This window comes from Diaporthe amygdali (assembly GCF_026229845.1).
Source record: "Diaporthe amygdali strain CAA958 chromosome Unknown NODE_27_length_698932_cov_65_101997, whole genome shotgun sequence".
Classification (NCBI taxonomy): Eukaryota; Fungi; Ascomycota; class Sordariomycetes; order Diaporthales; family Diaporthaceae; genus Diaporthe; species Diaporthe amygdali.
The window spans coordinates 508253-533042 of record NW_026517047.1 but is presented as its reverse complement, the minus strand read 5'-3'; the positions used below and the strand labels follow the sequence as shown (position 1 = coordinate 533042).

Genomic DNA, 24790 nt, shown 5'->3' with positions numbered 1-24790 from the left:
GTCCGAGGGTTGCCGGGAAAATATGTGTTGATGATGATGTGGCTTTGCTGAGCCACGCAAAGATCCAAACAAACATCCAACCGATTCCCGAGTTGACCGACTCCCGAGTTATGGACGTACATTTGTAAATTAAAGCAAATATACAAAGTAGGCCAAATGACACTCTCGTGCATTGCTCACCCGCCCTAGGCGCCTTCCAAGGCCCTCTACCCACAAACATCCATTACCAAAACATCTGGTCTGTCTTCTCTAAGTCAATTTAACCCAGCTTACATGATGTCGATATTGAAGTAAAGATAACATATTCTATCCAACCTTGGCAGCTTACTTGAAACAGCGATCATCATTCTCACAAGGCGCCTTAAGATATAAGAAGGCCAAAAGAGATACGGTCGTTTTGACGGTGATGGCCGTTTTGGTGGCTATCAACGTCGTGTTGCGGGCGGCGCCGTTGGTGAAGATCTAGGCGAACCAGGTCTGCATGCCGAGCATCGACTCACTTGTGCGTGGCCGACATGGCCGGATCCTCGGGCGAATTGTCCCAGCATCCAATCCTCTGATTCCTCCCGCACTCTTCCCCACGAAAAGGTAACGGAAGTAGCAATTTTGGAAGGTTGTCACCACGAGCTCTAGCTGTGCTAACCAACAGTTAGACCTGAGGGCTGCCGTGCAGAAATGTTACGAATCGAATCAAGTCAGCAAATACGCCGGACTGGATGGACTGGCCGGGCGTTTAGTTGCACACCCTCAACAAATTTTGAATTCCTTCGATGTCCACACCAAAGATAAATGGCTTGTACAGTCTACTCTAACCCGATTTTGTCTTCCAGTAAATGCTCAAGGCATGGAGCACCTCAATCTCCCCAAGACAAGATCACAGGATCTTGTTCACGCCGCCACTCGCACACATGACACTTCCCGTCACCCACCTGCTCTTCTCGGAGCTCAACCAGCCCGCAATCTCGGCCACGTCATCGACCGTTCCGATCCGAGGCCCAACGTTGCAGGCCGCCTTCTCCCTCTTCATCATGCCCTCGGCCACCTGTTCGGGGACCTCGGCCAGCGAATCCGTGTCGGTGGCGCCCACGGAGAGCGCGTTGAACGTGGTCCCCTCCATGCCGGGCCTGCGCCCCAGCTCCGCCGCCCAGTTCCGGGTCAGCGCCTCGAGCCCAGCCTTGACGGCGGCGTAGACGAGCGTCCCGGGGGTCGCGGACCGTGCCGCCCCGGACGAGACGTTGACGACGCGGCTGCCGGGCCGGAAGCGCGGCAGCAGCGCCTGGACGAGCAGCACGGCCGCCTCGAGGTTGCCCGCGAGCATGCGCGACACGTGGGCCTCGTCGATGTCGTCCACGGGCCTCGCCTCGGCCACGGCGGCGTTCTGCACCAGGATGTTGACCGCGCCGCCGAAGTGGCCGTCGATGGCCCCCACGACGCTCGCGACGAACTTCTTGGGGTCCAGGAGGGACGCGGCGACGCCGACGATCTGGGGGGCCGCGTGAGCGGAGCCGCTGTACAGGGTTTCGATCTCCTCCTTGAGGGACGATATGTTCTTCAGCGTGGATTCGCTGGAGCACGTGGCCAAGACGCTGGCGCCGCGCGCGGCGAGGTGGAAGGCAATGCCGCGCCCTATGCCCCTGGACGCTCCGCTGCGGATTTTGATTTCGTGAGTTTTTCAAGTCCGTCTTGCAAGCAGTTGCAACGTTTTCATGGGTCCCGTCACTATGGCTTGAACTTACGTGACGAGGGCCACTTTACCCGCTAAGTCCTGCTCTCGCACCGTCGCATTGGGAAGCGTGTACTTCGGCATCTCGGTGGTTGGGGAGTGGAATAAAATTTTGCAGAATAGAGCTGGAAATATGTGTAGTTTGGAAGAGAGAGATTATATATGCTGCAGGTTGACGATGAGGAGTGAAGACCACAACTTTCAACATCACTTTTAGCCATGAGCTCTCCCGCCTCTTATAGCCATCGTGTGCTCCTTTGTGGAGATCGCGGGACTTGTTCTGGCCCGGCGTGACGTGTTCTGGCCCGGCGTGACGTGTTCTGGCCCGGCGAGACGGAATAGGTAGGCATGCAAAAGTTTAAAAAAGTAAACAAGTGTTGGAAATATAGAGGGCCGTATCTTGTCGTTTTGGGGAGGAAACGGGCTGATACCCGCCGATTGCTCGGACACTTTCCAACGTTGCGGCACGATTACTCGCCGAGAAAGGGGGACGGCCAACCACACTTCCGAGAATGTGCGCGAGTCCATGCGACTTTAACCCTGAGTCAAACATCAATTGGATTCACTCCTAGGGCCAAGACAGTAAATGGCCTCTTGGCTGCCAGCACAGCGTAGCGGTTGCCGTGTGAATTTATCACGACTCAATTCAGGGGCGCAATTACCAGCAGACATCATGTTCCAAGTGCGACCCGTCCATCCCAAGCTACAGGCAAGGCACTTACGCTCCGCACTAGCACCAATTCCCGTCCCGTCAAATAAAAAGGCCCTACTCAGACATCTCTGTTTCGTCTGCGAATTGATTTTTTGAATCCAAACTTTCCTTGGGCGAGGTTGTTGAGGGGCCATTGTGGGCTATAGATCTGAGACTTGAGCCCGTTCGTCCAAGCCCGAGGCCACTGACAAACTTGTTGTAGACGCTCTTAGCAGCCGTGACCGCCGAGGACTCTTCCGAGTGTTGATTGCCGGCTGAAGACAGAGGCCGTGGAGACGAGTGGTGGGCAGCACGCGCAGCTTGCTTGGTCGACAACGCTATTGCGCGCCTACTGATTGTGTAGGTGGTCGGTGTCAAGAGCTCTGAGAAATATTTGTCTCTTAATTCGTCGATCCTTTGTAAGGCTGTCTTGCCTATATGAGGCTCCCAGACCTTCGGGTCGAGCGGCCTCGCGCCGAATACGACTACAGCAAGCTCGCGGTCGTGGAACACTGCGGCAGCTAGGTTTGGCCAGTCGCATTGATCGATTAGCCGGTGGATCTCTCCAGTAGAATATGTTGGCCTCGCTGCAGCAAGCCTAAGCCTTTTTTCGACGTGATCCTGGTTCAACATCATCTCCTTTAATGGACGCACGAAAACATCTTGGTATACCTTGAAATCTTTTCCAAGGGTATTGGCATCATCTCGGAAATCGTCAATGACGCCCACTAGCATGGATGCCCAAAGACTGGGTTGATCATGAGGTTTTCCTCCATAATTCAATATCAACCATGCCCCCAAGGCTCTTTGATATTCAGAGATGTTGGCAAGAAGGACCACCCGATAATCCATACTCTTGTGGAGTTCCCCCCAACGTTTGTTTAGCCGGTCATCCATGTTATCAAGGACCGTGAGCTGGTCGATGACCCGCTGACGTTCAGCCGCGGTGGGATCCGGTCGCTGAAGTGCCTCCTCGTGAAGTTTAATTGCATCGAGCAACTCATTGCGGAAGAGAGGTGTCTGGTATTCCAATAGAAGAACCTGGTACCCCGAAAGTCGTGACCTTAAAGCGGAGCGGACTTCCTCGTTGATGGGTTGTAGTGCTTTCTCGTCCATCGTGCCCGATTTGTCTGCGAGAGGCAGAAAGACGACCAACAAGTGGCAGTGGGATTCTCAAGTTAATTTGATACCGGGGTAAATCAATAGATGGAGGCATATACAGCAACTGAACTAGCAAGAAAGACGAGTATATAATTGTGTCGCCGATATGATGTCATAGGCAACATTGAAATCGTTGTCAGATCCTGTATGGACAAATAGCAATGCACAGAACCAACCATTGAACAGACGGCACTGCAACCTAACAAGAAGCAGGGCACTGTGCCCAGGTAAGCAGGGAATAAGCGAGCGGACACTGGACCACTCAGGTAGGACTGGCCGAGCCTTCTGACTTCCAGCATGCGATTCTTCCAAGGATATTAATAGAGAAGAACAAAATAACAGCCAATATAGTTTCATTTTCAGGATTAGTGCTGTGGGCCACGCAGTAGACATGCATCAGACTCCAAGTCGACCTCAGCATCGCATCTGACTTTCGAAGAACCACTTCTCGATCCTGCATGGCATACAGGGCCTGCACACAGAAAGAAGCATTTTCAAATTCTTCAACAACAAGAGCACCATGGAGATTCTCCATTGAATTGGCCTAAGAAAACAGAGATGCTAGATGTGGGCATAGGTGAGCGACCCTAACCCTTGAGAAAAGTGGTAAGGACCGGTGAGGGGTACGGGGGTGAGCGCAGGGCTCCAGTCCACTGGAACGGAAACGCCCACCTGGTAAACGCCCAGGTGGGCTTGACCGTTGCTGTAGGCCTTCCGTTTTGATCCGTTTGCCGCGCGCACCCCCACCTAACTTTAACCTTTTGCAACCGCCGACTGCTCAACCCCATCTGCGCGTCAAAAACTTGTCGAAACTACTGCACATAGCCTCGAACCAGCCTTCTCGCACTCGCTGCCGCCGCCCAAGGTTGATCGCAGTGGGCCTGGACAGCTCAAGTCGGGCGGGCAGGCGGGGCGGGACACGCTGGACTTGACATGGAGACGGACGACGGGGACGGGGACAGCGGACAAGGACTGCCGACGGCCATCGCTGCGACACAACCCAATGCAAGCAGCGCCACAGAACCAGGATTCGATTCCTTGTGGATTGCAAACCCACAACTGCGCCCCAGTTGAGCGCTTCACACAGGCTCAAACCGCACGACACGCTCCCTCTGCGCACACACCGCCGCCGCAGCTGCTGCTTGTTGGGAACCTTGAGGATGAAGCGAAGTTTTCCTGCCTTACCCTCCGATGTGAGGATGGCAAATGGTCTACAGTACCCTGGATTATCACCATGCATATAACCATATCCGTCGCCAAGATGTCGGCTTAGCTTTCCGTCCCTCCTTGACCTAATTGCTGACAGAAATCTCTTGATTGGTCTGTCACATCCGGCAACGTGCTGCACTGCCATCAACCAACCAACCAGTCAGCCCAGCTGAGCCTTGTGTGGACGACAGGCCTCTGCTCTGTGAAACCTCTCAATCGTTTCAATCGTTAAAAAATCATCAATTTCTTTACAGTTAACGACCGAGAGCGGGAGACCCGCCTCGAGGCAATCTCTCTCTCAGAGTTACTCTCTCACTCACATACTCAACATGGCAGACGGCGAAGGTCCGGTGGCAACATGGTTCCCCGTCGACAAAAACAGCTGGGGCCTTGATGTGGTCACTCTTCTTGCCGTCATTGGCGAGTCGTCTATGGAAGACCACGCCCAGCCCATCACAGCCTCTGTTCTCTGTCTGCTGCCGCGTATCTTGCCCGCTCCCCAGGCCCTTCTGAAGTCCAGGCGGCCCACCAGACTCCCCACCTACAACGCGCAGATGGTCGGAGTCTACAATGGCGTCGCACTCGACTCTGTGGGCTTCTTCGCCAACATCATACATCCTCTGGACGACCACGTCCCGTATTCATTTAGGGTTATTGAGATCAAGCACACGGACGAGGTCTTCGGCATAGGGAAGCCACCCAGGAGAGGCTCCTGGGCCGGCAGGCTGTGGAAACGGTCAGTGGGGAAGTCGGCCCCTCGCAAGCAAGTCCTTGACCGGCCGCCATCAGAACTTGATGCCGACGACAAAAAAGCACGTGACGGGACTACCAAGGGCGTCAAATTCGACGTCGACGTGGAGAAGGGGAGCCATGCACCTCCTGAGCCGACGATGGGGATCAAGAGACGACGCACAGCCAAGGAGAAGGTCACTGACTTTATCGCAAACCCAACTCTGACACCTACCACTCGCCCTGCGGTACCACCTGCCTGGAGCAGCCCGATTCACATAGCCACGGTTGCGTCGTTTGTTCTGACGATGCTCATCTTCGGCCTGACGGCGTATTGGAAGGATGGCAACGCCTTGATAGCAATTTTCATCATCTCGACACAGGCGTCCCTCGTCGGATACGCCTCCTGGTGGCGCCCACGCCTGATGGTGCGGCCTCCTCACTCTACAAACGTTCCGCCCGGCGACATGATGATTCGTACCCGAGAGGGCGCATTCATACTGGTCAAGTGCACAGAGGAGGTGGCGCGGGAGCTTTACACCGGGACAGAAGACTGTGAATATCACGTCGGCGACAAAACGTACCGATTCCTGATGGCCCTGGGGACGATGCTCCTCATGGTTGGCGTCGTCCTGCTCGGGAACACCCGGTTCGAGGCGCAAGTGCTCATCAGCGGGAGCTATATCATACTGAACGGCGCGTACTGGCTCCTTGGCATGCTGCCTCGGAAGTATTTCTGGGACCTATCCCGCTACAAGTGGGAGGACATTACACCCGCAGACGCCAAGAACGCCGATAAGATGGTGGTCGGCGCGGACGGGGTGGAAGGCTTTCCCAGCTTCACGAGGACACTCTGGTACGCCATCCGCGAGACCAAGCACACCGGCTGGGTCGAGCGCAGTGGCGCGGCCCCCAGCACCTCCCAGTGGAGGCAGTGGCTGAAAGAGGCCGGCGAGAACGCGCACAAGAACCGCAAGTGGCCTTCTGTGAGCCGTAAGGACGAAATTATGAGAGAGAATGTCAATGGGCCCAATTTCTCGCCCGGCGGGCCTGAGGCGGACTCTGCCGCGCAGCACGCGCCGCTCCGGGAGGTGCAACCCAACCCGGAGCCGGTGAAGACTGGGCAACTATAGTAGCATCGTATTAAGGAGCATTTGTTTTCTGGGGTCTGATCTGTTTGGTCTCATGCTGTGGAATCATTTTCAACGGCCCGGCGGTGTATAGAAGAATCGGCTTTGGCATTGAGCATAGCAAGGCGTTGGTTGAATCATCTACTGGTCTTAATGACGATTGTTTCCCCCAACGGAAAGGCCTTTTCTTCCTTTTTGCGAACCCCGACGGTGTCCTCGGACCTTCCGTTACGCCCATGCCATCAAGCCGCTGATACCCTACGATGCTAACCGAAGTTTCGGAGACACTCGCAATTGGGACGATCTCATTTTTGCGGACCTCGGGACTCGCATGTGAGCGAATTTCCCCCCAGATTCAGCAGAGAGTTTGTGGAAATTCAGCCTAGCGAAGGGAGGCTGTATCGTCTGCTCTTGAAAGCCGTGGCATAGCGCCCTTGTTCATCCCTTCTCCCACTCGACACTACCCTCGGATCTCGCTGTTTCTTCCATCATGACGGCACCCGCGGCCCCTCGGGGTATCCGGCATGATCAGCAGCTGTCAAAACCTTTTTCGCGATATGTTCCTGAGCTGCCGAGCACTTTAATTTTGGGTAAATGATGGTGTCTTTCACTGATAGGTTATTGAGTGGTATGAACTGGGAGAGGGCCTCGGGGGTCTCGGGCCGTCACAACGCTACACATTTTGATTGGGAGAGCTTTTGCCCACGAGGCATATCAACGTGTGATGAAACCCCTGCCCGATGGCATTTGTGTGATGACCCTTGTGAATCTAGGTTTGCTCAAGATGAACGAGTCGCTACTGTTCCATTCATCGGCGATGAGTTCCTGGATGCCACCTAGGCACCGCATGAAGCAAGATAATCACTGGCCGTATGCACATTTTCATCAACTGTGGATAACGATGACTGCTTTCAGTACAGACAAAGAGCAGCAGGAATGACTCGTCGGAGGTTGGCACTAGATCGCCACGTACCATTTCTCCGCCTCCTGTTACCATCACCTCGAGCTTCACTGCCGACTAGCGACTTGGGACGAAGCCGATGGCAATTGGCTGACAGGTGTCAGCCGCCGACCAGCCCCAGCCTAGTTAGGATGCTGTCGTCCTCCTAAGGTGCGGCTCAAGCCCGAGGGAAACAATCCGCCTGGGGCACCCTAGCGGGCGCCCACCACACAGACCAAACCTTATTGCGGAGGCCAAGGCGGGTTCCGGGGGCTCGGCATATTCATTGCATATGACAGCTTTTATACCTTTGGCTAGGGTTTTGGATTCCGCCGCATCTCTGCCCTTCCGGATGCCCAAACGACTCACACCCACTCATACCACACCCAAGCGCACGCGCACTCCCCCGTGTGATGGCCTGAAGGTCTCGAAACGCGACGAGAACCTTCCGATTGGCTTTGTGACCAACCAAGGTTTACGCTTGACGTTAACTTTCCTGATGTGGAACCCCCAAGGACGGACTCACACGGGAAGAGATAACACACATACACACAGAGAGAGACAGAGAGAGGGCAAGCTTAGAGTCCCAGACGCGCTGCCATGGCCTTACAATGCCACGCCTTGTTTTGCTGCCTTACCAAGCGATTCAGAAATTTCCGGCCCGTATCTGCTCGGCGCTCTCTGCGTCATCCTCGCATCTACTGCTTGGAGGATCTGCTGCTACCATTCCCGTTTGGGTCGTTTCCGCGCGCCTTATGCCGCCCCGGGAGTTCGTCGTGAAGCTCGTCCCAGCTCGCGGCCAAGGAGGCCTTGGCCTGTTCCTTAACTAGTCTTGATGCTTCAAGTTCGTTCCTGCCTTGCCATGTGTCGATCTTCCCTACCGGATGTGCCGTAGTGGTATTCATCCCGCGCACACGCGCACAAGGGCCCGCCCTAGCCCCCGTCCTCCACACATCCCTTCTCTCAACTCCTGCATATATCAGACGGAAACTGGAGTCGGCAGACAAAGTTCTTGTCTGTTACAAGTTGGACGTTTACCTTGGTCTACCAGAACAAGCCTCGAACCTTCTGTCCATGTTGTCTCCCCCCTTCGCCCTCGCGCCGTCGAGCGTCGTCCGACCATTTGCCATGTCAGTTCTTACATAGGTCTATCGATGCCCGCTTGGCAGTTGAGATCTTTTCTGAATCTGCTACGACATTCCTTTGCGCACGTACGGACCTTCGACTATTGCCAGTCTCTATTCTTTTCTTTAATCTGTATCTTGTACTATTGTGCGGGAACACCCATTAAATATCGTTCTTGTTCTAATCACAAGGTTTGATACCTGACCTTCAATACACTCTTTTATTTTTTTTTAATAAATCTTTCGATTCCAAGGGTGTGGTCACGATGGGCAGCGATATCTGGTCCTCGACCTCCTCGGACGAGGAGAAGTGGGTAAGGCTCTCCTAAATTTCCCCTTTCCCACCCCAGGAAAACTTCCTCGTATCTCAAGAATTTCTGCACACGGTATTGTTACTAAGATATTCATCTTGTGCTGTCCACCATGTGACGCTTAGCCTGTCTATCAGCTTTCCAAAACAGGACTTTTTTGTTAGCTGGGAGCCATTACTTGAGGCAACGGCTAACCTGAACCGCCGAGCAGCTACCAAGCTTCAACAGGATTGCCCCGGCCCCAGCACCAATAGGCAATGCTGAGGACATGCAAATCCTACTGTTGGGGCCACCTGGGTCGGGTAAAACCTCACTCCAGTCGCGCTACACTCTCCGCCAATTCGCCAAGGTTATGCCCGGTGGCGCTCAACTTATGGGAGCCCACCGGCACGTACCTCTGCCAGATGGAAGCGAAGTACATCTCATCATTCATGAGTTCCCATCTGGTTCTGGTCACCAGACCAGCAGCATGATGGACCCATACAGCCCGGACGATATCTCACGGCAGGACACGCTCACCTCCTCCTACTCGGCCCACCATGCAGACGCCCAACGCAAGAAGCTGCTGGAGCAGTCTGACGCTGTGATGCTTCTATTCAACCCCTGGTCGAAGGAGTCGTTCGAGTGGGTCAATGGTAGCGTCGTCGAGGACATTATCAACACTGGCCGTAAGAAGAAACTCACGACCGATATTGTCGAGATCCTCGACGGCCTTGCCGCAGCGATCCCTGGGATGCCGGGGATGCCGCGGTCCAAATCGACACGTTCCACCAAGTCGTTTCAAAAGGATCTCCCACGCATGCCGAGCTCTCCGACAGGTAGCGGGGGCGACTCGTATATATTCAATGGCCTGGACGAGAAGCGGGACAGGGACAACGACCGGTTTGACTATCAGGGAGAGTTGAAGCGCATCAGCATCGTTGTCGAAGGCTCTGCACTGAAGAGGGCCGAGTTCATGATCCACGAGAGGGATCTGCCCTCGCCATCTGTGCCGAGCCCCACGCCGAAGCCACTGGTGATTTCAGGCCCTATGTCACTCAGCGACAGGAAGTTACCAACTATCAGGGAGGTGGATAGCTACGCAAGTCTTAGACGTGGTGCCGCGTCGGATAGCCACAAAGGCACGTCAACCCGCAGAGGGCGCGACAGTGCATTCAGCTTTCGGACGACCTCCAGCGCATACAGCCAGAGATCATCGACCGTCGTCGAGGAAAGACACGGTTCTGAATTGCGCGACTCGAATCCGTTCACCCTGGAAGACCTCGTCGACGCACACAGCGACCCGGCGCCGCTGGACCTGCCGCTTGATTTGCCACCGGAGCGACCGCCTGAGAGGCGGCCCTCGCTGCCGACGCCGACCGAGGACCTCGAGATCCCCGTCCTGGTAGTGGCGGCGATGACAGACCGGCTGAAGGACAACGGCGGAAATCTGCCCCGGATGGTCTCCGCACAGCAGGGACAGGAGCTGGCGCGCAAGTTCGGCCCCAACTGCGCCTACATCGAGGTCTCAGCCAAATCCAATGCAAATGTCGACGAGGCATACGGGATCCTCGTGGATCAGGTCATGAACAAGCGGTCATCGCGGAAGGACGAGCGGCCTGGCCAAAAGGATGAAGACCTCATCATCATCCAGGAAGAAGACGTGATGGACAAGGACGAGAACGACCGAAGCCTGCCAGCCAGGGTGGTGCGGACGAAGAAACCGCGGACTAAATCCAGGTCCTGCATGCCGGCGTGGTGGGATAATATTATGGGGTCCATTTTCTCTTGGGGCCCGTCGGACTCGGAGGTATCTGCGATTACCTTCGAGGAGATCGGGGTCCACCCACAGGGGGAAGAGGTTAAAGAGGATGTATGGGGTGAGACGATAGTGACCAAGCCAAAGAAGGCCTCGTTGTCTGCACTGCGGAAGTCTGGGGTGGACGAGGGCCGACAATCCTCATCGACAACTTCGACAGCCTTGGCTGATGCACTCAAGAGGGATAGCATTGACAAGACAGCCCAGCTCGAGAAGAGCAAGGAGCCCAGGGCCTCAAACCGCTTCACTATTGATTCAGTAAAGATGATCACAGCCGCTGCGGTGGCATCACCGGAGGAGGATGAGAAGAAACACCGCCCGGAAGAAGCCCTCTTCGACAAACTCGACCGAAAACTATCCAAGAAGAAGGACAGACCTGACAGTATGACACTGGGACGCGGGCCCTCAACAGGTACTCAGTCAGACTCTTCTGACGATGAAGATCAAAAGCCACGACGGAACGAGGCCATCTTGGACAAGGTCTCTCGCAAGATCGGGCTTGATCCCGGACCACTATACCTCGGTGAAAAGCCACATCCGCCACTCCCATTCACAGAGGACAACCGGCCGCTGAGCGTCGACAGCTCGATCGCGCGCACCCTCGGACGGAATAAGTCCACCCGCGCGCTAGGTCAGAAGAAACAGAAGCCAGATCACAGACAACTACTCTACCTGACAAACTACGCCCCCATCTCCATCACCAGAAGCAGATCAAAGTCCTCTCCAAACACAAAGAAAATCGAAGATGACATGGCCTCCTCCATCATCACTGCAGCCACGTCAACCATCCCGCAGCGCCGCCAGCACACAAGCCTGATCAGCGAGCTACCACCATCTATCCCGCCTCTCCGCTTCGACAGCATCCACCTCAACGACCGCCGCTTCACCGTCCTGATACGCCTGGCGGAGCAGGAGCTAGAGCAGCAGCGCCAGCGCGTGCGCAAGCTCGTCCGCGACGACGCCGCGGCCGCGGCACCCGTCACGCGCAGCTCGTCGCTCGGCCCCCACACCAGACGGGCCAGGGGCGTCGGCACCAACGTTGTCGGCGTCGCGAGGAAGCGGCTCTCCGCGCTGGGTGGTGGGCGGGTCACTCCCGAGCCCGCGCGTGGTAGGAGGATCTCTGTCATCAATGTCAGCAGCAGCGGCGGGGAGAAGAAGCAGCAGCCAGATCAGGAGAAGCAGAAACAAAAGCAGAAGCACCAAGTCGCTGTCATACAAGTGGATCAGGAATCTAGGGCTAAGGCCCTGAACAACAGGAGGGTGCTTCCCAAACACCAGTCCATGGCCAGTCCAGGGTCGCCGCCACCGCGCAGGGCTGCCACTGTCAAGGCTGCTGTGCCACCTGTTCCGGCCTCGCGGCCCAGGACGCGGCCCAACTCGGAAACAAGGCCTCATGGTAGGCCGGTGCCGGTCTGGATCTAAAGGAGATACTCTGGGAGAATGAATGAACAATAAAGATGCTCACTTTTGCGTTTAGGGTCCTGGCTTAATAACAGGAGCGTGAGTCTTTTTGTTTCGAAGACAAGAATGGGAATCTCTTTTGTCTTGCTTCTCCGCTGACCCTACTATTTTACTATGATGAGATGACTTCTTTTTTCTTTTTCCTAGTGCCTAGTTAGCTCTGGGATACCTGTATTCTACCTTATGTACATATCTAACCATGCTCGTCCTCTGTAGGCTCTTGGTTTGCCAAAGAAACTGTACAAGTGGGTTGTTCTGTTTCTCGCTCCAAATTTTCCCCTGGGCCAGAATATTTTGGGGGAATTCTTATAAGCAACAAACCTATTATTTCGTGGATATCCGTTTGTAATACATAGATTGTACCTAATATCATGTTAAGTATCCACATCTCTGTGTACTTGTGATGCTCTGATGTGCTTAGTGATGTAGGTGAAGGGACGGTGAAAGCCAGTCTCCTGGCACTCCAACTTGCTGGCACGTTTTTTCTTTCAAGACTTAGGTGCGATGCGGATTCTATCTTGATTAACTAAAAACCAACTCGTCCACCAATAGTAGTAAAGGCACAGTCGCCATCATTCACGACGATTTGTAGCTAGCCACAATGTGGGCGACAGGCGAGGTCTCTCGCCAAGGTCTCTCGGTCATTCTCTGAGGGTCTCGGTGGCTCTATTGTCGTGTTATGCCGGAGCAGTCGGAAGTCGGTTTCTTAATGTGGAGTGAGAACAGCCATGACCGCCACTGATTAAGAACGCTGCTGGATCTTGATATTAACAAGCAAATCCCAAGTGTTTCGAGCCGAAAAAAATTGACCAGCTTAGATCTGCAATCGGTGGGTATAAGAAGAGATGATTTTCTATCGAACTTCAAGATGAATTCTACGGGTGTTCAAAAAGTTACACGCATCCTCTATGTTCGTGTGAAGGCTTGACGGCAGTATCAGAAAACTTATGTTTTTCATAATACACTTTGGGTATATATATCCCTGCTACTCTATCAATAAGTAAGCTATCTTCGTAGTCGAAAGAAATGAAGGGGTATAGCTATTTAAATAACATTTGCTCTGCGTATATCAGTATAAGACCCCGACTTATGTGTTTGTACAGCCTCAATCAAATCCAGTTTGATCTAAGCTTTTCTGGGCGTCAACCTGATGCGCATGTCGTCGCCAGGCTTGACATCTATCACGCCCAAGACGGGCCTCCACTCTTCAGCCGCAGGCATCGGCTGGTATCCACCGGCCATGGAAATATCAAAGCGCCGTAGTAGCAATGCTACAAAGTCGACCACGACGCGCTTAGTGATGAAACGGCCCGGGCAAATTGTGCTGCCTCCTCCGAAGGGGCGGAAATGCTCCATACGAAGTCGCTCGCCCGTCTGAGACTTTTTAGTCTGGAACCTCGACGGCCGGAACGTCATGTTGTCGTCTCCAAAGATGCGAGGCTCGAGATGAAGCTGCCGATAGGGGATGATCAGACGGTTGCCCGCCCTCAGCGTGCGGCCACCGATGACTGTGTCAGCCGTCACTGTGCGCACCGACGCTGCCACGCCAGTCAGGCGCATGGTCTCGTTCCACACCGCGTCAAGCTCGGGGCAGTTCTGGTGGAGGTGTGTGAGGTCGGTGATGGTACCGTTTGGTCCGAATGCGGCGGCCGTCTCGGCACGGATGGTGTCGATGAGTGTCGGGTTGTGAAGCAGGAAGCATATCAACCAGAACGCAGCTTTCCGAGTGTTTGTGTTTGTCCTATTCGATGTTAGTCACACACGTCACGCGTAGATACTTTGACCGGTTCATGACACAGAACTTACCCCCAGTAAAGAATGAGTAAGATAGAGGCAATATCATCAGTTGGAATACCCAAGGCGCGCAGCTTGTCTTCAGTCGAGTCGATGACCCACGCCTTCGCATCACTCCGCTCTTCGCGCGGGAGTTCGCAAAATGCCTTCAGGGCCGCATGCAGCTCATCACGCTTGCCAAGGGTGTCCCGGGCTAGGAACTCTGGAAACTGGTAGAGGAGCTTCCAGCCGATATTATCAAACTCCATGAATTTCTCGGGCAAATCTGGGTCGATACGGTCGAGGGCGCTGCCAAAGAAAGCTCCCTGAGCCGCACGCACCATGACATCCGCGCACCACTGCCAGAGAGGCAGCTCGACGGATCCCGTCGCACCCGGTGTCTCACCTCCAAGTAAGTCTGGGTACCGGGACCGGATCATGCTAATAGCATTCATCTTAACGTTGTCCTCCAAATAATCGAGCTCGGCGCGCTCGAGAGTGTCCAGGCTCGGTCCTGGCTGCAGCTGCGTGATCTGCATCTCACGTGCGAGCTGGGCGACCGGCTTGCGCTGGGCATTATCGGGGTCCTTAATATCCTCTGGCAGGGGCGCGAAAGCTTTTTCAACGCTCGCCTTGGAGGCTCCCATGCTGAGGAAAACCCCCCGGTAGAACTCATCTACAGTGAGGGTGCGCATGTGGCGGTATGCCTCGCTGACATCCTCCGCCCTGCTGACAAAATACACATTGAAGCCAAACAGGGTAAGCTGAAGCGGCTCATTGCTGTTCCCAAAGTGCTTTCTGAAGTGTATGGTTAGCTATCATCTTGTTCGTTGTGACCATTTGTTCTCTGCATGCCGGCTTACCTGGCCTGCTTGAAGAGCTCCTGGGAGTTGTTCAAGAACGATATACCGTGACCTAATGTTTTTGGTTAGAATGTGGGCGCGTCACATGCGTCAATGTGATTGTGAATAGAGATCTTACCAATGACTAAAGTGAAAAGAAATCATATTAGCCCATGCCATCCTCATAGTACTTGTTTTGATTGCCTACCAGGTATCCAATATGGGTACTCTTTCACCTCGAGTGAAAAGATGCGTGGTGTGATGAGAAATCTCCAAAGCCACCAAGAGGCCCACGATACTGCAACGCCCAGTAGAACATAAAGACTCTGTCGCTCCTCAAATGATGTCTGCAAGGCTCTCCAGCCACTGCTCATAAGTGGTAGACTATCAGCTAGCATGGTAAGAATTGATTACAAAGGCAGGCCTAGTGTGAGAGAGTATAGCTCGTGACGACCAAAACAGCCCGCCATGTCCGAGCTGGCACCAATTGCTATTTATCACTCTCTCAATACGCAGTCCTTGAACGCCAAATACCAGCACTCCGGGCCGTTTTCTACTTGAAGGTAACCGAGCTGAAAATTGCCTGATGATGAGGCTGCCACTTTCACAACGTCGCATCGTATCTCTGCTGCCAAGTCAAATCACATGCTATATCGAGCTCGAAGTTGCCAAGAAGGTTCCAGGTACATGTTCTAGTACAGATGCAAAGTCACGACGTCCAAGCACCCCGGCCTGGCTCCACAAACGGTGCTCTAGAGAGATCCACACGCCTTCACTATCTCGGTGACTGGGATGAACCATGGCTGACTCGTGAAAATCCTTTGCAGCTAGTATAATCCTTCGCCTGCTTCCAAGGCCGCCCTGATTCGCTGCAAGATATCCAGAGCAGTGATTTAGCGACAGGTAGCAGCAGAGTTCATTCATGAGAGACATCCAAAAGCGTAATTCACTCATTGGATTGGGAAGCCTAAATAGGTGGGGAAACCGGGGCGGCTGTGTTAGTCGCTAGCCTCCCAGGCTGGCTCCGTCGCTCCCGAGGCCCATCTTCAGCGAGGCTGGGCCACGGATGTTCATCCCAGGCTGTATGGCGGGCGCCGCTCCCGACGGGGACCCGCTTTTCAGTTTAGTAGACAAGTCTTAGACCACTAACCAGAGAACGTCCCTAGCCCGGATCATGACATCCCACTGCGGAAGGCCTCCGCCAACGGTTCATGATTCGCCGGCTCGCCTACAACTTATCAACTTTGCTGTATTTACATGATCCGCATTCGCGTGTACATGAGCAAGCAAATTTGGGCTGATACAAACTTCAGTGTGTATATCGGTCGATGGAAGATCTTCTAATTACTCGGGTGGCGCATACGATGATCTTGCTTGAGTCTTGCGAGTTCTGTGTCCATTCGTACCATGGATTGATGGATATTGTACAAAGAGCTTTTGGCAAAGTCCCTGTCATGGTAAAGCCGTTGCCAATTGGTGCGTGCTCCTGACAGAACCCACTGACAGCCGTGGTCCTCCCGTTAAGCTATGGCTTTAAGCGATGTGACAAGGATTCGAAGGATATAAATAATCAAGTCTCGGCCACACGTGGGAAGTGATCCCTTTCGGATCGACTTGCCCCACCAGACATATTATCGTGAAATATTAGGTATGGATAGAGATCTGATAGAATATCTGCCTCTCTGGGCATAAGCGCGATAATGGAGTAGAATCCTGCTTTGGAATCCAGCATACCAGAGGTTTCGGTGCTTTAGTCTATTATTAAGCGCTAGAGGATCATTGCGTGTTGCAATCAAGCCGCGTAGTTCATTGAAGGATCCATAGTGGAAACTGAGCCGCGGCTATTGAATGTGGGAATCGCGGACATCTGGATCGAGACCATGTTTGCGCTTGCTAGCTCCAACGGTTAACCTGCCACACCTGTTCGGGGCTCGAGCTCTTTTGGTTTGGCCCCCATTTTCCGCCTTCTCAGAAGGAATTCTGACGAGTGCTTTAGGATGTAGGCCGATGTAGAAGACCAGGCTGCATGGCACCCGCACATGAAGATCATGCTGCCTTGTTATCACATGGCATGACTGTGGATGCTGGCTGGAACGCCAGCGAATATAGGTACCTGTCAATCGGCTCATTTCGATTGCTCACCATCATCAACATCAGACTGCTGGGTTTCTTCATTCCCTTTTCAGAAGTGGCTACGTGGTCCCGTGTTACTCACAGTCTCCTTTTTTCAGGAGGGTCGTTGACTTGACATCGCATAAGCGCCTGGTCCGAGCAACTTTTCCTCAAGTGTGCACGACCCTCGACCGCGGTCCAATATCATTTAGTTCTATCTTTCCATCTGCTGCGGCTTTCAATCATGAGCGCAAGCCATCTCAAGGGCTTGGATATATCCCTCTTCTGCGGCATTGGCTCGGGGACCCCGCCGGATGGAACGAAGGCAAATCTCATTGATCCCCCTACACTCGGTCCGGCAGCATGGGGAATCACAATAACAATGACTGTCTGGGCCCTGTTGTTCACCATGGCGAGGGTCTACGTTAATTTCCGGAAGCTGAAGGCTTCCGATTGTAAGTTCTTCCCAAGTGTGGACATTCCACATGTCGAAAGAGTCGACAGCTGACATTACTTACAATACCAGACTTTGTAATTATTGCCATGGCACTCGATATTGTCTATGGGGCATCGGTTCTTCTATGTATGTATTTCGAAAGAATAAGCATACGCTTTGTTACCCCGTGGCTTTGATTCTAATCATACTTACCGCAGTGAATAAATGGGCGAGACATATCTGGGATATACCAGTCTGTTGGATGACTGGAGAATTCATGAAGGTATTTGCATCCTCTTCTCCCCTGCTCTCAACTGCTAAGTCCCCATTACACTTTTCATAAATTTGAAACATCTCTGATTCCAATTCGCAATGTTTTCAGCGCCTCTTCTTCCAAGCAATGATGTACGGCCCGACAATCTACTTCGCCAAATCCTCATTGCTCCTCCTCTACCTCCAGTTCTTCTCTATCCAGCGACCCATGCGCATTGCCACCTGGATCGGTCTTATCGTCGTTGCAATTTGCTATTGGAGCGGTGATATCATTGAAGCACCATTCCTGGCGCCACAGCCCGGTCAGAGTTGGCAGGATGTCGCCTTCAGCGGCCGCTCAGAGAAGATCAGCCCGTGGGGCCTCGTGCAGGGTCCACTCAATGTGCTCATCGATATCTATACCTTTGTGCTGCCCTTCCCGATCCTTGCAAAGCTGAAGCTGTCTCCTCGTCGGCGCACGGAACTGATCATTGTCTTTTCGACGGCGTTCTTGTAAGGCCTCCTCCCCCCTGTCTCCCAGACCAATCCAACACCCAGGTAGCTAACACGCACACAGAGGAGTGGTGGTTAGCGTTGTTGCACTTGTATACCGAGTGAAGTTGGTTTACACTAAGGACGTCACGTGGGCACAAACGAGTGTGTTTCTCTGCATGTAAGACAAATCACTCCTAGCGCTACTTTCGACACAGCAGATGACTGATGCACAACACTCACAGTGTGCTCGAGAACAATATCTCCATCGTGGTATCCTGTATGCCAGCCTTCGCCGTGTTTCTCAAGCAAAACGTCTCAGAGACAGCTTTCTTCAAGTCCCTGCGGTCTGCCCTGATGCCCAGCGGCGGTGAGAAGTCATCTGGATCGACACCTGCACCGAAGAAATGGCCGGGGGCAAGCTTCCAAAGGCAGAGCGACAGGCAGAAGCTGAGGCACAAGGATGTGCATGAGGAGATCGGTTTTGACAGCTACATTGAGCTGCATGATTCAACCCAGTCGAGGTGCGACTCGGAAGCCCTGAATCCTCCACACCTGTCGCCTCCGCACCTGGCGCCTCCACAGCTTGCGGCACAGCCCCCAGCTTACCACGTGCCAGACCAGGGGATCATTCGAACTACTGAGGTTACACAACAGTACTACCCGGCCACAGAATACGTCAGGGGACAGGCATTCTAGTAAAATGGCAAGGCAAGTCGGAAATTTAGTTTGGAGTTTTAGTTGGAAAGTTTCTGGAGAAAGTTTTTGGTTCAGACTCATGGGACGATCTATGACTTCATAGTGCATGATAAGAAGCAATCAAATAATGTTTTGCTGTCACAATTTCTGCTTGACTCGCTGCTACACATATAGACTCGAAGACTTACTTTTCTTACAAAAGTGGGAGAAGGAGCGTAAATATCAGAAACGGCCTTGAGCAGATGAAGATGAGCAATTCTCAATATTTCCAAGCCAGCACCATACGAATAGGAGGACTGATCAAATTCTCAATCTGATTTAATTGTTTTGTACCAAATTTCAATGCCATATATGTGCGTAAGATCAAGAAGGGGAGCTGAGAAGCAATTGCAGGTGTTAAAGTGCGCCTAAAGCTATGTTGATTTATTATAGGAGAGACCTAAATGAAATAAAAGATCAGGTGATCCACAGATTACTTCCCGCCATTACTTTTATACCGTGCCAATAATTCTAACTAAGCTTGAAGCCTCCGGGAACCTTCTTTTGGAAGACCCCCGAGGGGTCTACCTTCGCACTTGTCTGCCTCAGTCTCGCCGCACTTCCAAAGCCGTACGAATCAATTGGACTACCCTGCCAGCTTCCAGTGTTCGCATAGTTCAGGTATAGGTACGGGTCGTACTCGCCAAGACCCTGAGCCGCACTCTTGATGTCTTCGAAGAGCGTCTCCCCTGCGGTCTCAACGGTCGCATCATCAGCCGCGTTGGTCCACAAGGCCGTGAGCAGCGTGACGACGAGGCCCTTTCCGCCACGGTCAGTGAGACCGAGTGCGTTCTCGTACTGGTGGCGCTCGTAGATAGCTGGCGGCAGCGGCTCGAGCGAGAGTGACCAGGTTACGCCGGCCACGCCCTTGATGCTCGTGACGCTGTTGCTCCAGGCCTCGTGCACGGCCTTCAGCATTTCCAGGCTGTTCCCGTGCGTGACGGTCATGTAGAAGACCCGCTCTCCGTTGGGCGATGATTGCGCCAGCTCGTTAGATATGCTCGCCATGCTGTCTATGCGCATGGTGCTTGCGATGGCAGGGATATCCATCAAGGGCTGATACACAGGTGGGTTGGCCTCGGGCTTCGTGTACTCGATGGCGTTGACGACGAGCTGCATCCCTGACGCGCTGTCGTAGGCAAGTGTCATGATCAGTGACGCATACTCATCGTATGTGGTCGGGTTGCTGATGTCGGCGAAAGCTTGCAGCTGCGCGTCGATGGTGTCAATGAGAGAGTACCTGTTGCCACCCCATATCAGACCCTGCTGGATTGAAGCGAGATCAACACGGGTGACGACCCCGAAGTTGTTCGAACCGCCGCGCAATGACCAGTCGAGGTCCGTGTCGTCCTTCGAGTCCACGATGCGGCCATCAGCAAGTACAACCTGGAAATTGGTGACAGTGTCGGCTGTGAAGCCGACCCGTGGCGAGTGAAAAGATATTCCACCTCCCAGGGTCAGACCTCCGACACCGACACCCCCGGAACGGCCGCCTGCCACGGTGAGATTCAGGGGGTCAAGAGTTGAGTACACGGCGCCCCATGTTGCAGCTGGACCGACAGAAACGGTCGACTGGTCGCTGCTGACAGTGACGGTGTCGAGATGAGTCAGATCGATCGTCAGGCCGGCCGCGATGTTGGCGGCGCCTGCATTGGGACTGTGGCCGCCAGAGCGGACAGCAAATGAGCAGTTGTTGGAAGCCAGTGTCTTGACTGCTAGAGACACATGCTCGGCCGTGGTTGGCTGGACAATACAGGAGGGCAGCAGCTCGGTCTCTTGCAGCGACCAGTACGAAGACAGAGACGAGGTGTACGCTGTGCTTCCCTGGGAAAACGTCTCGCTGCCCAGGACAGCAGCGAGTGCAGTGCACTAGGATACGAATGTTAGCCCCTGCTGCCATACGATTTCTCTGTCCATACAGGGACAAAGATAAGAAATGCAACCCAAGTGAATGCTTACACAAAGACCAGCCATCACGGCGTCTGAAGGAAATGAGTTGGGGATGGCAGTCCTAGGGCAGCGAAAACTTGCTGCTTGATGCCTTCAACTTGCAACATGTGACAGAAAGAATAGTGTTCTTAAATAGTATCTTCGCCGCCGGAGTCATGCTGTTCTCGCCACGCCTGGAAAAAGAATTCCGCTCTTTACGAATTGTCAACAGAAAGTCGAGCGCTGACCAACGCCAGGCCCGCGGGCAACATCAAATTGAGGTATTGTGCCCAGCCTCGCCAATTCGATTGAAAACTTCAGAATGCTCGTAGGACGCGACTCGTTCATGGGCATTGAATCCATCGGTGACAATAGAACGGATCCTTTCAGAAGCAGTGCTCACGCTGCCTCATGACGATGTCTGGATCCGGACATATGTCCAGACTCCAGAGTGGTTGAAGTGGGACCAGGGAGCCAGGAGTTGCATCGATCCCAGTGTAACATCATCAGTAGACGTGGTACTGGATACCTGTGCAGTCAAGAGGATCATGTATCTATAGTTGCATCGCTATTTACTAGGGCAGGCCAATGCTGTTAGACCGTTTAGACCGGGTAGACCCTGGAATTGTGGGCTGAGCGTCGACATAGCGCCTCGCTTCCTTCATCCTCCTTCAACTCCACTCCACTTGAATCCTGCATCTGTTTACTTCGTGCCTGGACCACAACCGATATCACAGCCTGGCATGTGGTCTAGTCCGCTACGGCTTGAGAACCTCAGTTCGGTTGGCATGATTTCTCAAAAGGCTCTCATTCGCTTTCCACTGTGGTGCCCGAATCCCAAATCTCGCAAGTTGCAAATTAAATCAGCCTGACTGTATCTCGCTATGGTGGACCAAGGCAAAGAGAAACCGCTTTCAGCGTGGTCGGAGACCGTCTCCGCCAGTGTCCGAGCCGCGTTGGATGGCCGTGACATCCTTCACTTCCCCGGGTCGTCGGAATTCGCCGACAGCGAGTCGGCCTACTTCACAGCCGCAGCCGCGGAGGTCCGTTCCGCCGCCGTTGCCCGGCCCACCTCCACAGCCGATGTTTCGGCGCTATTGAAGGCGCTCCGCCAAACCCTACCTGCAGACGTGCCCATCGCCGTCCGTGGTGCCGGACATGCCACGTATGGCGGCACGGCCAAGGCCGCTTCCGGGTTGACAATCGATATGCGTGGGCTCCGAGGAGTTGATGTCCGTCCCGGTGAAAAAACCGTTCGAATTGGGGCTGGAGAGCATTGGGGGTATGTTTCATTTTCTTGTTGTCTTTTTTCTTCTCTGGCTCTTACCCCCATATTTTTCTACTGCCTTCTATCTGTGGAATAGACTTCTCCGTGTCATTCACAATACATGGCTTGAAAAACATGTGCCCTACCACATGCCATGTCCAGCAATGACATAGGCCGATTCATAAAGTTCCTTTTTTCCCAGCAATATACTAACCTTTTCTATTCTAGGTCTGTTTATGCTGCACTCGAAGCGCACAAACCGTCACTTACCACAGTGGGTGGCCGCATGCCCGGAGTCGGCGCCATCGGGTTCCTGCTCGGCGGCGGTCTCTCGAGTCTCTCCTCACGTTACGGCTTCGGAGCGGACGTGGTGTCTGTGTGGGAGGTGAGCATTACATTACAGCATCACTCGGTACGCAGCCCACAGCAAGACTGACAAAGATAAATAGGTTGTCCTAGCATCAGGAGAAGTGGTGCGCGCAGCCCGCGACGACGAGCGCACAGCAGACCTGTGGGACGTCCTGCGCGGCGGATCGACCAACTTCGGCATCGTCACAGCCGTGGAGATAGCCTGTTTCCCGCACCCAGCGGTATTCCGCGGCGCAAATGTCTTCTACCTGCCCATGGCACGACAGGCCAGCTTGAAGGCGCTGGTCGATGTGGGCTCGGAGCCGTTTCCCGAGGACGGCAGGCCGATCAACCATGCCATGTGGTGCATCACGCACATTTTCGGCATGAAGTTCATCAATGCGCTCTTGACCACCACAGGCACCGCGAAGGAAGTGGACATGCGTGACTTTGTGGGCGTCTGGGGCCGGCTTCCCCTGACTGGAAGCCTGAAGGCCAGTTCGCACGGCAAGTTCATCGAGGAGCAGGGAAAGCTCGCCCCCAAAAATGGCAAGAGGACGCTTGACAAAACCATCACGGTAAAGATGGATTTCGACCTGCTCAACGCCATGGTAGACCTCTGGTATACCTCCGTCGACACAATGCGCCAAAGGGTGTCGGGGCTGATGTACACGCTCGTCTTTCAACCACTCTCCGTGGGCATGCTGGAGGCATCATGTCGGACGGCTCCATCGCGACCCGCATCCACTACTTCTCAGGGTCTGGATCCCAAGGAGGGAGCATTAGTCGTGGTTGAGATCTGCATGACCTGGAAGAACGCTGAGGACGACGAGTTCATGGCCAAGGAGGGATCCAAGTACCTGGAAGATTCTGTCGCGCTGGCAATACAGATGGGCCTGAATCACCGTTTCATCTTCCCCAATTATGCCTGGCCTACGGAGGCGGTCATGAGGGGATATGGTGAGGATCGTCTCGCCGTCTTACGGGATGTAGCGAAGAAGTGGGATCCGAGCGGCTTTTTCCAGGGCCAATTCGTAGGTGGTTTCAAGACCGGGAGATAGGCATGTCATCCAGCCAGGTTGGATGTGTATAGTAATGTAGGAAAGACACATAGATGCATCCATACGTATGGAACACTAATGAACCAATATACAAGGTTTAGAATCAAACCTCTTTCAAGCCCGACAACGTGTGAAGTGACTCAAGCCCCTCGGTCTCCCAGCGTTGAGATGAAAAGCCGTAACGTAACTGCCCCTTTAACGACCATCTATTTCTCGATCAACAACTAAATTATTGTGCTTGCATATCAATAACGGTACATATTAGTATCGTGACCTCCTAGCTCAGAAGAAATGCCACTAACATAACCAAACCAGCGTGTCTCAAAAGTCTCTCAGCATCAACGTCACATCTTCTCCCAGCAGCTATCGCGGCTTGACTCTAACCTCAGCGTGGACAAAAAGTTCTTCTAACTACTCGAGTAGCAGCGTGATGACTCCATTTCCTTGCCACCTTCGTTGCTTGTTATCCGTGGCAAACCTTATCCCGTCATGCTCTCGCAAGAATAGTTGATGCAGAAGCTCGCTCACTCGTCCGGGCCGGATACAATATAAAGTGCTTTTGGAAGCAGATAAATTTTCGAGAAGGACTTACAATACCTTCGAAAATGCTTCGGCAAGTCCTGGAGGTGCCGCGAGATCGATACTGATCACTTCATGAAGCCGGCCGAGGAATTGTTGAATACTCATTACGCGAGAGGCTGCGCGTGGACCTGTCGTTCGGCTGGCAGAGAGTCTGCCAGACATGTCTCGAAATGGCTATCAAGATGGGCTCTATAGGCTGGAGACACTCTTCTCTGAAGATTAGACTCAAGTTGTAGCACATGTCGAGGGCTGTTGATATGATGCCACAGGCCTGACTGAATATAGTGAGGTTTCAAGTCGGAGAAACCCTGTTTTGGCCGTGCAATCTGTTACATAGGGATGCCGGAATATCTTATGAGCAATATGTCTGAACACCCATTCCATTACTGCGAAGGATGATGATCATCGAACAGGGTGAGCCACTCTCAGACATAGCTACAGCTTGTGCAGAAGATGATCATTCTCCTTGAGATCTGATTCAAACACTTGGCTGGTCCTGATGTCTCTGAATAACTCGCAGGAAGAAGATTTCGTAGGAATTTGACTTAATAGGCAGTCAGGATACATTGAGGATGTTTCGAGCTGATCTATCAGCGCTCTCCCTAACTATGAAGCCCCAGAACTCTATACGCGTTCTTCAAGGGACTAAGTTGCACCTAGTCTTCTATTTTACAGACACAA

General features: G+C 53.4%; 8 protein-coding genes across 8 annotated transcripts; 4 read left to right on the top strand and 4 right to left on the bottom strand.

Moving 5' to 3' along the window:
* Nucleotides 1-874: 874 nt before the first annotated feature.
* On the bottom strand, nucleotides 875-1807 carry J7T55_000686 (3-oxoacyl-(acyl-carrier-protein) reductase; the record flags this gene model as incomplete). The annotated part of the gene is made up of 2 exons (XM_053131621.1): nucleotides 875-1646; nucleotides 1737-1807. 2 exons carry the CDS (start codon nucleotides 1805-1807, stop codon nucleotides 875-877), a joined length of 843 nt encoding a protein of 280 aa, XP_052990416.1.
* Nucleotides 1808-2489: 682 nt separating this feature from the next.
* Nucleotides 2490-3530, bottom strand: J7T55_000685 (uncharacterized protein; the record flags this gene model as incomplete). Its single annotated transcript, XM_053131620.1, has 1 exon — nucleotides 2490-3530. One exon carries the CDS (start codon nucleotides 3528-3530, stop codon nucleotides 2490-2492), a length of 1041 nt encoding a protein of 346 aa, XP_052990415.1.
* A 1583-nt stretch (nucleotides 3531-5113) lies between these two features.
* Nucleotides 5114-6646, top strand: J7T55_000684 (uncharacterized protein; the record flags this gene model as incomplete). Its single annotated transcript, XM_053131619.1, has 1 exon — nucleotides 5114-6646. One exon carries the CDS (start codon nucleotides 5114-5116, stop codon nucleotides 6644-6646), a length of 1533 nt encoding a protein of 510 aa, XP_052990414.1.
* A 2327-nt stretch (nucleotides 6647-8973) lies between these two features.
* Nucleotides 8974-12238, top strand: J7T55_000683 (uncharacterized protein; the record flags this gene model as incomplete). The annotated part of the gene is made up of 2 exons (XM_053131618.1): nucleotides 8974-9021; nucleotides 9230-12238. The coding sequence occupies 2 exons, from the start codon at nucleotides 8974-8976 to the stop codon at nucleotides 12236-12238; spliced, it is 3057 nt and encodes a 1018-aa protein (XP_052990413.1).
* Nucleotides 12239-13402: 1164 nt separating this feature from the next.
* Nucleotides 13403-15290, bottom strand: J7T55_000682 (7-alpha-hydroxycholest-4-en-3-one 12-alpha-hydroxylase; the record flags this gene model as incomplete). Its single annotated transcript, XM_053131617.1, has 5 exons — nucleotides 13403-14018; nucleotides 14084-14848; nucleotides 14914-14965; nucleotides 15032-15037; nucleotides 15101-15290. 5 exons carry the CDS (start codon nucleotides 15288-15290, stop codon nucleotides 13403-13405), a joined length of 1629 nt encoding a protein of 542 aa, XP_052990412.1.
* Nucleotides 15291-17248: 1958 nt separating this feature from the next.
* Nucleotides 17249-18883, top strand: J7T55_000681 (uncharacterized protein; the record flags this gene model as incomplete). The annotated part of the gene is made up of 6 exons (XM_053131616.1): nucleotides 17249-17459; nucleotides 17531-17587; nucleotides 17659-17723; nucleotides 17823-18205; nucleotides 18270-18365; nucleotides 18430-18883. The coding sequence occupies 6 exons, from the start codon at nucleotides 17249-17251 to the stop codon at nucleotides 18881-18883; spliced, it is 1266 nt and encodes a 421-aa protein (XP_052990411.1).
* A 510-nt stretch (nucleotides 18884-19393) lies between these two features.
* Nucleotides 19394-20896, bottom strand: J7T55_000680 (uncharacterized protein; the record flags this gene model as incomplete). Its single annotated transcript, XM_053131615.1, has 2 exons — nucleotides 19394-20791; nucleotides 20882-20896. 2 exons carry the CDS (start codon nucleotides 20894-20896, stop codon nucleotides 19394-19396), a joined length of 1413 nt encoding a protein of 470 aa, XP_052990410.1.
* Nucleotides 20897-21735: 839 nt separating this feature from the next.
* On the top strand, nucleotides 21736-23527 carry J7T55_000679 (uncharacterized protein; the record flags this gene model as incomplete). The annotated part of the gene is made up of 3 exons (XM_053131614.1): nucleotides 21736-22133; nucleotides 22347-22503; nucleotides 22568-23527. The coding sequence occupies 3 exons, from the start codon at nucleotides 21736-21738 to the stop codon at nucleotides 23525-23527; spliced, it is 1515 nt and encodes a 504-aa protein (XP_052990409.1).
* Nucleotides 23528-24790: the final 1263 nt, after the last annotated feature.